General features: G+C 38.6%; 1 protein-coding gene across 1 annotated transcript; it reads left to right on the forward strand.

The window, feature by feature from the left end:
* Window positions 1–2636: 2636 nt before the first annotated feature.
* Window positions 2637–8221, forward strand: LOC146466513 (pyrroline-5-carboxylate reductase 3-like). Its single transcript, XM_085127313.1, has 5 exons — window positions 2637–2857; window positions 4160–4342; window positions 4955–5096; window positions 6001–6209; window positions 7952–8221. Exons 1-5 carry the CDS (start codon window positions 2714–2716, stop codon window positions 8105–8107), a joined length of 834 nt encoding a protein of 277 aa, XP_084983439.1. The 5' UTR covers window positions 2637–2713; the 3' UTR covers window positions 8108–8221.
* The last annotated feature ends 5099 nt before the right edge of the window (window positions 8222–13320 follow it).

Genomic DNA, 13320 nt, shown 5'->3' on the forward strand with positions numbered 1-13320 from the left:
TGGTTGAAAAGTGTCACGAGTTTCGTTACACAATGGCAGAGGTAGTTAAGGAAACACGAAGTTACTTTCGACACTCGTTTGAAAACCTCGCCATGTAGTTGGGTTCTTGTCAATGTACCCTGACAGACGTGTTAAGAGGCCGTCGTTGGCTCTCACCTATCAAAGCAAGCGAGTGAGCCACGGTCCCGTTTGTGTGGGGAGTTTAGATTTTCGTTGACTCGTTGGGTTTTCAAATTAAAATTAGGTACAATAAATCCTTCATTTAGCCTACCGCTTTCTCCTCCTCCCAAAATCTCTAGTAATAGTCCTGCCCTTGCAAGTCTAGCGACCACTCGCACCCATCCCAAAGTAAGTCTCTCTTATTGCCTCTCTTGTTCTTTGAAGTTAAATTCAATCTCTATGGCTTTGAGGCATCCAGCTTTTATAACCTCAAAAGACAGTTGCTCCTCATTCAAAGAAACCTAACGGAGAGGCTTAATAGAGCGCAGTAAAACCCACATTTAACAAAAAAGTAGATTAAAGATCCATACCTTGGATATCGACAGTTAAATAGGTAGTATAAGGACCTGTTTTCCGTCGTACGCTTAAAACAAAAAGCTTTTTACTTGGAAATATTAGTTAGAGTAACCGCAAAATGAGCAGTTGACTGTAGTTCTATTGCGTAAAAATTGTCGTGCTTAGAACATGTTCTTCGGTTCTCAAACTCATTAATAATTCATCAAGAGAAAACAAAGAAAATCACTACCGTGGCCGTGGTTTGGATATGTGATCCTAATTACCATAATATTTTGCCAACTTTAGCCTTGAATTTCTCCAAGAATTATTGATCATTTGAGAAGCCATATCAAACACTCGAAAGTGTGTTTTCATCAGATATCCAAACACCTCGAAGTCGTTTAAAAAAAAACTCGGCTGCGCCTCGTTTTGTCAACCTACTTCTCAGTGTTTGGATATCTGATGAAACACGCCTTCTCGTGTTTGATATATTACTTCAAAAACTCCATAAAATAAAATGAATTATTTTAGATTGACTGAAAGACATCCAGGTTCTCTTGTGCGGGTTGTACTGTATGGAAAGGAACGGTTATTTCATAACGCATCAGAAGTTTTCACCTTGATATAATGACATCATTAAAACCATAATATCATCACATTGTAGTTTTAAAAGGTTCTCAAACTAGACCTCTGAACAGATGTATTTTTTGAAAATTAGATTTAGATGCGAACTAAATGGTTGAAATTATTAAATTATGTCCGCTATTAAAACATGTTATCCACTCTCACGTTTCTTCTGTTTTGTGTTTTTTTTTTTCCAAGGCTGAGGTCAGACTTGGGCAGTAAACCCTTCGAAACTTGCTTAAAAGTGTGCTAAAAGGTGTCTATTTATTTTGAAATTGGACCGACACAAACCAGTCAGGATGTTGAAGGAGTTTTCCGTTCAGTTTTGTTTATTTTGTGTACTGAAGCTTGACGCTTGAGTTGTCTCGGCCTCTAGGGTAACCCTACATGACCTGCCTGCGAAGCAATCGTTTCTGGCAGCGCGACAATAGGGCAAGCGCAGAAAAAAAATGAAGGTAATAGAAGTACAGTCGAACCTCCCGTAAACTGACACCCTAGGGGCCGGAAAAAATGTCCGCTTTGTAGTGTTTGTATGTAGCTGTGAACATGACCAAAAGTTCGCTTACGAGACGTGTCGTTTAGGAGACAGCGTGGTCGAGTGGTTAGAGCGCCGGACTTGAAATCCGGTGGTCCTGGGTTCAAGTCCCGCTCTGACCACTAGCTGGAGTTGTTTCTAGGTAGCCCCGAGTTCAACTCCTCGGACGCGCTTGTAAATAGCCAGCTGGTCTGCCTCCTGCCAGTTGGGATTTTTAACCATGTTATTTTCAATTTGTATTATTTCTTTACGGGGTTTAATGCTCGGCCCCACTAGCAGCTTGTGCTATAAACACTGCCAAGGGTAAATAAAGGTTATTATTATTATTATTATTATTATTATTATTATTATTATTATTATTATTATTATTATTATTATTATTATTATTATTATTATTATGTCCGTGATAGTGGTAGAGTTTCTCATCATCTCAATTTAGGCCCAGTTATATTTGTTTTGTGAACTGTACAGGGAGCGAATAATGCAATGTACTCTGACCTTTATGCGTTATTTGATCTATTTGTGAGCTTGGGGTCTGTTTGTCTCAACGGTTGTCTGTCGTGTTCACCACTGGGGAAACCCCCGTGGAATGACTGATTTCCAGTCAGTGCAGATTCTCCCTGGGGCGACAAATACATCAACGAAAAGAGGTAGACCAATAACCCGCTCTTAAAGATTCCCCGTTTTATTAAAGATTTCCGCTTTTAAAGATTTTCTATTTTAATTTGAGATTCCCTCTTTTAAAATTCCCGCGTTTAAACATTCCCCATTTTAACAATTTCCACTTTTAAAGATTCCCCGTTCCCCAATTGTCCGTTCCTGCAGATAACCGCATCTGTAATTATATAATTCAGTACTTCTGACTGCAATATATTGTTTTCAAAAAAACACTCGTCTTTATATTAAATTTGCACACGAGTTTTCATCGCCCAAACCAAACTTTATCTCATCTTTCTTCCGTTGTCCACGTAAATGAAGTCCACAGTCCACTGCTTATCCCTTAGTCCTCAGGAGGGCCTGGGGGCGAAGTACATTGCACTTGAGCTATTTATTTTCAAAATGGCGGACGAATTAAAGGTTGGTTTCATCGGCGGAGGCAACATGGCAAAAGCGATAGCCAACGGATTTATAACATCAAAAACTGTGAAACCAGGGAATATTACTGCCAGTGCTATCACGGAAAAGACTCTAGCGGTTTGGAAGGTAATGTAAATTTATGCTTTCATTAGAGCACGTGGGTAAGGGATATGGCAAACAGGTAATAGAGACTGCGACAGTTTGGGCTCAAATGTTTATTGAACAGCCAGAAGACCGAGAGTAATAGCTAAACAATAAAAAGGAACGCCAATATATGCAGAAATAGCCACTAAAAATTGACAATAGGATCACAATATTACAAAAAAATTAACGGTAGGATTGTCATTGACAAATTAAAAATTTAATTGTTTTGCATTTAGTCATTTTTTTTTAAAAATCAGTTTTAAATGATGATAGCTCCGCATTAGGCCTTTGGCTTATCCCACTATCTTAAACCTATTCTTCAAATAAAAGTATATTTTTATGTTTGTATCCTGTATGTACTATCGTGGCAAATCTAAGCATCACCCTGCCTTTAACCCAATTTGGTGAAATTCTGGACACAACCGAACCAAATAAGGTGGGTGGGTTTGAGCTTATGACTCCCACTTTGAATTGTCACCTGGGGTGGATCTCAAGGGGGGGGGGGGGGGTGGGGTTCGGTTGAACCCCCTAAGCTGAAACTAATACCCTAGAAAAAACCCCTGGTTACAGGAATAAAGCTGTCAAAAAGTGCCTTTAAAAGTACACTCAAGCTGAGAAGCTCAATATCAACCAACCATAAGGATTAGAAAACAGGATAAGATTATTCCTTTCCCGACATGGTTTAATAGTAAGGAATCTGACAGTGGTTTTTGTCTCCATGCATTTCTTATGCTGCATTTACATGTAAAACCTTTAGCATCCTGGTAAATAAGCCCATTCAACTGGTGGGCCAAAGAAACTGACTAATATACATGTGTGGCAAACATTGGGATGTCTGTCATCACATTGATACCATGGTTACCTATATTAAAACAATTTTGTTACCATAAGTTGGAGCCTGGAAAAGAAAACACAAGTGCAAATTCATTGAAGGACTGAAGTGAGTGTATGATCTGCACTGAAAGAGTTTTATTAACAACTGAAAACTTTTTAACACTTTATCTGAAGCCCTGCAATGATAAACTCCAAATGATATTGTTTTAAGGCAGCAAATCATTTTATGCTGGCACCGAGCTCTGCATAAGGACACATCTATTCTAATCATCTTTGAAATGGAAGAGAGGGCATCAACATGCTTGAAGACTAATCTGTCCAGGATTGTGGTTTTGGTGAACATCTTGAAGAACAAGATTAGTTATTGCTTATTGCATGCATGGTTGGATGGATGTAAGGTCATATTTGATGATGATGAATTTCTTGTCTTTATTTCATTTTGTATTATAGGAAATGGATTGTCAAACTACATTGGTCAACAAAGAAGTTGTTGAAAAATCAGATGTCATTTTCTTAGCTGTAAAACCACACCAAATAGTTTCAGTTGCCAAAGAGATTGCACCATCTGTTTACTCCTCCAAACACCTTGTTGTTTCTGTAGCTGCTGCTATTTGCACAGACATGATAGAATCGGTAAGTTACGTACAGTATATGTTTGTAACCTGCTGGTAACTGCTTGGCAGAAATTTAGACAAGGTAATTGAGACATTAAGTCAAGAAAGAACAAAATGAAAAGTTCTTCTCCACCCTGAACGTTTGGTCAAAGTACATGTAGTACTAGCTTGCTGTTCAGCCAACTGCCCATGCTTCTTCCCCAAATCTGAGGGAGCAGTGGAAATTAAACTTATCAAAATAGAAGCATGAATCTGTGTTACAATTAATTAATTTAGTTATTTTATTTAATTAATCAAATTCCAAATTACATTACATTACACATGACAATCCAATGGCAATCCAATACAATACGAGATTCCTTGGAATAAACCACCTAATCTATCCTATGGATGACAAGCTTTAAGATGAAAAACCTCTGTTTATATTAAAGGGTGACAGATACACTGTAGATCAGAGCAGAGCTGAAGAATGTCCACCTTACAGAAAGTTGACTGTACAACAAGGTGTAAAAAATATAAAGTTCTAGCATTGACAATAATGGCTATGAGCACTCAAGTGGCTAGGTGAATTTTCAATGAGATTTGTACTCAATTGAAAAACACTTTTTTGTTTCCTTCTTTTCGTTTTTAGAATTTACCATCCAACACTCGTGTAATACGAGTACAACCAAATCTGGCTTGTGCAGTGCAGAGTGGTGTGTCTGCTTTCTGTAAAGGAAAATGTGCCCTGGAAAAAGATGTCCAGCTGGTTGATAAACTTCTCAGTACAAGTGGTAAGTAATATCCTACCACAATTACATACTGGAACCAGAAATCAAAAGCTGGACAACTTGTTAGACTTAAGCCCAAGCCATATTTTTCAAAGACCAAAAAACATGTCATTCATTGGATAAATCTCTATCCAGTGGATAAGATGAGGTCCAGCTAATACATTTTATCTGCTGGATAGCAAGCTTACTGAAACCCTAGACCCTGTTGTTTAGGAGAACTTTATTCAGTGGATAAATTGTTATCCAGTGGATAAGATGTACATGTACTCCAACTAATACATTTTATCTGCTCGATAAAGTTATCTGCTGTCTGAACAACCGGGGCCTGCTCAAGAGAAAAACAACATCAAACACATTCTTCAATCTTCTTTCCTATGGTGCTGAATGAGTTTGGGTCTGCTCTTGCATAATTTGATAGTAAAGAACCTTTGCCAGTATGGAATCAATCTTATACCTGCCAACTCTCACGCCTTAGTAGTGAGTCTTATGCCTGTGGGTTGAAAATTTTGATCCCACACTCTCGGACCAATTTATCACCTCTGGAGGAATATGAGATATTCACAGCCTTAATTGACACACATTCCAAATATATGTGATCAGTCAGATACAAGTATTGCTTTTCAGCGGCACTGTTTAGCGTGCTGTCAAAGACGAGTCCAACTTTGAGTCTGTATAGATTAAATCCTAAAATGTGATGGTTGAAATAAATCATAAAATGATATTTTTCCAATGCTGTTTTTGCACTTTGAGTCTGTAAAAATCAGTCGTCAATGCTGTTAATTTTTTCAGTTCCAAAATTGTTAATCCCATCCTTGCCCAGAGGGTTTTTTTCTGACTTAACTACATCAGCTTTGCTACCAGTTTTGTAACACTATTGATACTATTTTCTTTACCATTATTGAAATAGGTCTCTGTGTGGAGGTCAAAGAGTCTTTAATAAACGTTGTGTCCTCTATCAGTGGGTGTGGCCTTGGATTTTTGTTTCTTGCCATAGAAGCAATGAGTGATGGTGGTGTCAGATGTGGGCTGCCAAGAGATTTATCATTGAAAATGGTTGCCCAGGCCCTTATAGGAGCTGGTCAGCTGGTGCAAGAAACAGGAAAGCATCCTGCACAGGTACCAGATTAAATATTGTTGAATTCTGGAACAAGTAAATGCCATCGCAATTACCGTATTTTCTCGATTAAACGCCCCCGGCGTTTATTTAAAACTCGGCAGTTTTGACCCGGCGTTTTTTTCGAGGCCGGCGTTTAATCAAGGTCCGGCGTTTATTAATGAAATGCGATTTTCAGCCATTTTTCCACGTTGATTTATTATTACCGATCCTCGGAAACCTAGGTGCTGTTTGTCAGTGCTGGACAATTTTCCCCTGGATTACCCGAAGTTACAGTATTATGGTACCGTACATACGGCACGTGTACCATGTTGCAATCAAGACTTGTATCACTAACAAACAGCACATAAACAATATATGAATGATGTGGGAGCAAGTAAATGATATGAATACAAAGTTTTAAGTTTATAAACGGTAATGTCGCCAACGTCCTCCTCGTTTGTGTCAGCCAATGTGTGCAAACTGATTATTCAAGATTTAATTACATGCTAATACACGCCGGGACCCCGAACAAACGCCGGGGCCCCGATTAAACGCACCCGGCGTTTATTTAAAAATCGGCAGTTTTGACCCGGCGTTTATACGAAGCCGGCGTTTAATTGGGGTCCGGCGTTTAATCGACAAAATACGGTATGTGCACAACTTTACTAGATGTGAAAAGAAAGCCTGAAAAACATTCGGGCTTAAACGGGATTCAAGCCCTTAACCTCTGCGGTACCGGTGCAGTGCTCTACCAATTAAGGTTTCAAGCCAAGTGGGAGCTGGTCATATTGTGAATTCGTAATATACCTGTCGAGGTGAAGTGATGGATGTGGAATATGTGAAATACAGATATTTGAACCATGAATGAAAGAATGAATAAGTGAATGACCATTGCAGTTATGTATGCAACTTTAGTAGATGAAAAAAGAAAGCATGAAAAAAATTCAGGGCTCCTCGCGAGTAGCGCGGGGTTGAATTCTTCTTATACTTGTAAAAAGTGGATACCTTGAGGCTTGCATTTAACTGCACTGTAAGCAAGACTTCTCTCTAAAATTTTGAAGACATGTTTTGATGGATCTTCCATCACCTGAGGTTTTCAATTGTGTCGAAAGAAATTCGCGTTTGCTTTGAATTTGCTCTAGTGCGCTCTGTGATTGGTTGATAAAACGCGCGCCACTTTCTCAACCAATGAGAAACTATATCAAAACCGATTATGACTTGTTCGCTCGCGTTTCCCGCGCTTGGCACCGGTGGGTTACATGTGATTGCTTCGAATTCTGTTAGGTTCGTTGTGCTCTTTGCGCCTGTTATGATTGGTCATAGTTATTGTTTCACTACTGGTTTTACGACACTGATTGGAAACTGGTCCAATGCAAAGCACTCACTATCATAGCGGTTTTCAATCAAATGGAATGAGTGCCGAAAGTTAACATCGTTGCTTGGGTTTTTCTTTAATTCGCGCTCTGATTGGTTTGCAAAACTCGCGTCACTTTTTCAACCAATAAGATGCAAAACTAAAAGCAAGCACGAGTATTCATGACTTAAATATACGCATTTTCCCGCGCTTGGCACCGGTTACACGAATTTGCTTCGGGTTCTGATTGGTTCGTTGCGCTGTTTGCGTCTGTTCTGGTTAGTCAGAGTAATAACTTTGGTTCTGTTTGGCGGTCTCTCAATTGAAAATGGGTCTCATGTGTTAGGAACTTGACATTACATTACAGGGGATCTATATGGTTACATGATGTTGTCTGATTTATTACAGTTAAAGGACGAGGTCTGTTCTCCGGGAGGAACAACAATCGCAGGAATCCAAACCCTTGAGCGGTCAGGATTGCGGAGTGCTCTGATTGATGCCGTGGACACATCAACAAAACGGGCCGCTGAGATAGCCAGCCTACAAAAATCACAAGCAAAGTAATGTGGACTACTCACATGGAATTAAGTTTAAGTTAATTTTTACCAAATGTGGACTTCAATTTCTGTATTGTTCATCAAAGAATTCAAAATAAAATATAAAACAGGATTACTACCTGTGTAGAAAATCGTTCAGTGCTTGTGAATTATTCAAAATACAACGTCAAGCGTAAATACATCTAATGGAGTGTCGAAAGAATTGTTGCGTTTGCATTGGTTGGCTTCACTTCCCACTGTCATTGGTTTAGAAAACTCGCGCCAAAGCCAGTGGTGTCGACCTCCTTACACGCGTTTTCCCGCGCTTAAGGCCGTCAAAAGTAACTTCGAGTTTTCTTTGGCCAAGCTGAACTTTAATCTTTAATAACACAATTGTCTATAGCAAGCTAATCCGGCTATGGGCGGTCAGAACACGGACGCTCATCACATTGACAGCGAAGGTGAAAATAAAGTACAAAGAAAACGAAATTAACTTCATAACGAACAAACTACCCACGCGCGCAGACAAAAATTTAAAACTCGCGCTCACAAAATTTAACACATAACAAGGATAGCGAGTTAATTAACTTGTTAACGAACGAACTACTAATGCATGCGTTCAACTAATAATGAACAAATCATCAATAACGTAAAATACAGTAAACACCCGCATAAAAGAACAAATGGATTAAGAACCTTCAGGCTGAAATTCGTCATTTTAGACACCTGTTAAATTAGAACCTTACAATGAAAGATACGAAGACTTATTCAAGCTGACGTTGAAAAAAGTAGGTTCTTAAGGACGGGTCCTACTATTGTTACTGCGCATACGTTCTGCGCATCTCGAGATACTCGGGTTTCCTAGGGATGGTGCCTACTAATACAGGGAAATGTTTGCGCGGTTTAAAGCTATACGGAGAAATCAGAACTTAGCAAATGCTTTTGGTATCTCAAAAGAAAATTGGGGGTAACCATGCATTTTTCAGAGATAATTAAGCTTCAATTTAGGAAAAATTCCCATACATTGCTTTAAATTTTGGCGCTTTTTAGAGATATTATTGCTTAATTATCTCTGGAAAATGCATGGTTACCCCCAATTTTCTTTTTGGATTCCAATAGGCCTTGTTAAGATCTGTTTTTCCCGCATAGTCATAAACCGCACAAAAATACTTCGGTATTAGTAGGCACCGTCCTTAAATGTGGTTGTTTACTGTATTACAAATACTTGAATGAAACACGGTAACAGAGTCAGCATGAACGGAAGTGGGAGACAAAGCATTCCAAACTGGGAAATACACTGAGAATGATTTATTATCCAGTAACTGACACAGGCATACTCGGAAAAAAAATCCGAGTGCTCCTAACAGGAGTCGAACCTTAGACCTTCCGATTGCTAGTTCGAATGCTCTACCACTGAGCTACAGGAGACTTGTGGGAGCTAAGGCCATTAAAGTAGGTTGCATACATTGTATTCTTCCAGTGTGTATATGCGTTAAGTTCAAGGTATTCGGTAGTTTCCTTGAAAAATAATGAACAATTTTCTTTCGAAAAGACGATGGCATGCACTTGCCGCATGAGTATTTAAATCTCGCTCTAGAGAACAAAACAGGGGCACCCAACGGATCGTTTCGGTAAATTATCTGTTCGGAAGGCCCTTAATCCCCTACCGATTTTCTAAAAATAATTTTCGCCTCGAACTTTCCTGGTATGGAAAATTTAAGGCCTGGTGTTTTCGGATTGATAAAAATGTCATTTCGGGTACCGAAAAAAGGTCAGCTAAGATTTTCGGAAAGGAAATAACACCTAAGTTTTTTGGGAAATGGACAAAAACTGCCCCTAGTCATTTCGAAAAGACTCAAGTTCCCCTAGAATAACCGAACAGATAAAAATATTATAGCGCAGCTTTAAATGAATCTACAGAGCTTTAAAGGCACTCCAGATAGCCTAAAATAGCGTTTCAAAGGATCTGAGAGAAAACGCCCATTGGGTGCCCCTGACAAAACTTTTAAATAACCTTAAATAATTTGCATTTTCAGGCATTTTCTCTTGATATGTTGTGCTCTTTGTAAATTAACTGTATCAAAGGCCTTTTTAAGGTCTGAAAACAACAACAGCGTTGACAAAACCACGATCAATATTCAAAGCCAGCTATCAGTTGGTCTCAGTAGCCTCAAGTAGTGCCGTAACCGTGGAGTGCAGAGAGCGGAAACCAGATTGATCATGAGTTTCTATCATGTGTATTAATAGCTTGTAGAGACCACACCGATAAATCCTGCTTCAGATTCGACGAATTTAGCGAACCATTGCATTTCGCTGGATTCCCGTCGCATGAGAACATCTGGCTTTCGAAGTTTTCTGGTCGTGCATTGGCGGCGCTTCGATTCGCATCAGACCTGTAACTGATACAGAATTCTATTTTGTCAAAGTAGTCGACTTTGCAGACCAGTGCCTACCCTCTTTGAATCCTAGAAATTCTTCCTTAACACGTAGCATACTGTGTCATTTTACGCGCCCTTCAATCCATCTGGAACCTTAACAAGGAAAAAATAGAGTGATTGCTGTTTCGGCTCTCCACGGTTTTTTTTTTCCTCAACCATTCCGCTGCGTGCGCTACTTTCGTCAGTCAGTGATAAAATCCACAGCTACAGAGCGCCCGTAAACTGTGCCTGTTCAGCCAACTTAACCAGAATAAACAGTGGATTAGAAACGAATCGATAACTGAGTGTAAACATATAAATAAAAGTACTTTAACAAAGCTTTATAATAGAAAAGAAGAATGAAGCATAAATTATAACATTCTCATGCTCTGATGTCACTACCAAAAGGCGATCACCTCTCAGACAGGCAACGATTGCAAATCTAAAATGTTGAAAGCCTGGTAATCCAAATTGTCTAACATTATATTTGACATAAAAAAAACTCTCAAAGGTTCTGCAGTTCTTCAATATCACGAACTTAGTTCGAGCACTCAGTTACAGCTCTCATTCATCTTTCTAAATAACCTAACAAGGAGACTACGTCTCCTTTAGCCGCGCAGATGAGACAGGTCATTCAGCTGCTATTGCCACCATCAAGCGTTGTATTCAGGTTATCAGGAACTGGATGCATGATCATGCATGATAACAAACTATTATTGAACGAGGCTAAGACTGAGTTTCTTTTGATTGGCACGAAACAGCAGCTCGCCAAAGTAAATATTCCGCACGTTAAAGTTGGTAATGTAACTATGATAGCTCCGCATGACTGAAAGTTATCTATGGTGGACCATATCAAAGACTAGTTCTGCAGCGTTCTATCATCTCTACAACTTCAGAAGAATCCGAAGGTGTTTGACTAAAGAATGCACAGAAACATCGTTGCATGCCTTTATATCAAGCCGCCTAGACTATTGTAACAGTCTTTTATTTAGAGTTCCCGAATGCCATCTTCATAAATTACAGAGTCCAAAATGCAGCTGCGCGACTGGTAGTCCAGGAGAGCAGATTTTGACACATCACATCTCTGCTCAAGTCACTGCACTGGCTGGCTGTAAAATACCGTAAAGTCAGTTTTTAAAATATTTATTTACTTCTTTTAAAGTCATACATGGTCTTGCTCCATCCTACATAAGTGAACTTATTTCTGTTAGAGACACTACTGGAAGACATAACCAACGTTCCTACAATGGTTTACGCCTTAATCAGTATAGCTCATGTAAATCGCTCGCTACGCTAAGGGATTGTTTTTTTCAGGTGGCTGCCCCTAAATTATGGAACGATCTTCCATGTACATTAAGGAACATTACATCTGTGCAAAACTTTAAGAAAGCGATCAAGACCTTTTTATTTGCAAAAGCTTTTGAATCTACGTTTTATTTTCATATGCGCATTTTATGTCTACATTTTTCTATAGCTAGTCAATTTTAATCTTTAGTCTTAGCTTTTTATCATTGTTATGCGCAATTAAAAATTTTCCATTGATAATTGCGCAATAGAAATTAATTTCTTTTATTATTATTATTATTATTATTATTATTATTATTATTATTATTATTATTATTGTTATTATTATTATTATTATTATTATTTATTTTTTTTTTTTATTCAACCTGTGATTGGTCGCTGTTTTGTACATGGTAACCGCTTTTCTGCTCTTCCTTTTTTATTAACGAGTTTGAAAGTTTGTTATGAAATAGTTTTTATTTTCAACATTTATAAGAGTCATATTGTGAAAGACAAGTGGGCAGAAAAAATTGTAAGCCCGGGCCCACGGGCCTGTAGGCTTGCTACGCCCCTGCCTTTGTAGACTCTGTGCAAAACAACCTGTGCAAAAACTCAATTGTTTTTAAAGTCAGAAAAGCAGTAAATTTGCAACAACTTATCGCCAGATATACCCTGACATACGTGAAACCCGATGATGGATTCCCGCATGCGCAGGCATATGCAGAAACTGTTATCGTACATTAATGTGCGTTCCGTGCGAAAATCTCCCGCGAAATAAAAGTTGTCGTGAAAATGTTCTCAAACTTCTGTGATTGTTCACTATTATGTATTATTGCGAGAAAAATAATTAAAAAAAAGGTCACCATGTGCGCTAACGAGCTATGATCCACTCAATTTATATTGGTAATTGAACTGAGTGGAGTGCAATTTGGTCTGAAATCATACGCGTGATTTCAAAATCAAACGAGCGCGCAGCGCGAGTTTGATTTGAAATCACAAGTATGATTTCAGACCAAAATTGCACGACACGAAGTTCAATTACCACTTAATTACATCCATTTTGAAATCACAGAGTATCACTGTCAATATTAATATTCTATTTGTGTTACTTCATTTCCATTTTGATGGGCTAAAGAAAGGATGCAATTTAGAGCAAAAAATGGTGCAATTTGGGAATAAATTGCACCATTTTGGACCAATCAGATTCCAAGGATCACCAGTGATTTCAAAATGGATGTAATTAACCCCATAATTGACTGCAATATTCGCTTTCAAAAATGAGTTTATTTGACTCAGGATTCGATCAGTTATTGCCATGTCTGGTGGTAACAGAAGTTACCAGATAAAGCAGAACTTAGAAAAACGTTCAACATAAAATGTATGATGCATAATCGGCAATTGAAGATGAATTTCTTGGCAGGAAAGCACGGAATGAAGCACTATCGACCCAATTCTTGCGTGCAAGTAAAGTTCTCAGTATCAATTTTCTATTCCCGCGAGTGGTGGGCAATCTCGTATTTCTAGCAATAACACATTTTTC

The sequence above is a fragment of the Pavona decussata genome, unplaced genomic scaffold (genome assembly GCF_977016875.1).
Source record: "Pavona decussata unplaced genomic scaffold, jaPavDecu1.1 SCAFFOLD_143, whole genome shotgun sequence".
In the NCBI taxonomy this organism is placed as follows: Eukaryota; Metazoa; Cnidaria; class Anthozoa; order Scleractinia; family Agariciidae; genus Pavona; species Pavona decussata.

What these genes read in the sequence shown, in the direction of transcription:
- LOC146466513 (XM_085127313.1), top strand. Translation starts at nt 2,714, where the DNA reads ATGGCGGACGAATTAAAGGTTGGTTTCATCGGCGGAGGCAACATGGCA. An exon ending in AGACTCTAGCGGTTTGGAAG is followed by an intron (nt 2,858 to 4,159) that starts GTAATGTAAATT and finishes TTTGTATTATAG; the next exon opens with GAAATGGATTGTCAAACTAC. An exon ending in GCACAGACATGATAGAATCG is followed by an intron (nt 4,343 to 4,954) that starts GTAAGTTACGTA and finishes TTTCGTTTTTAG; the next exon opens with AATTTACCATCCAACACTCG.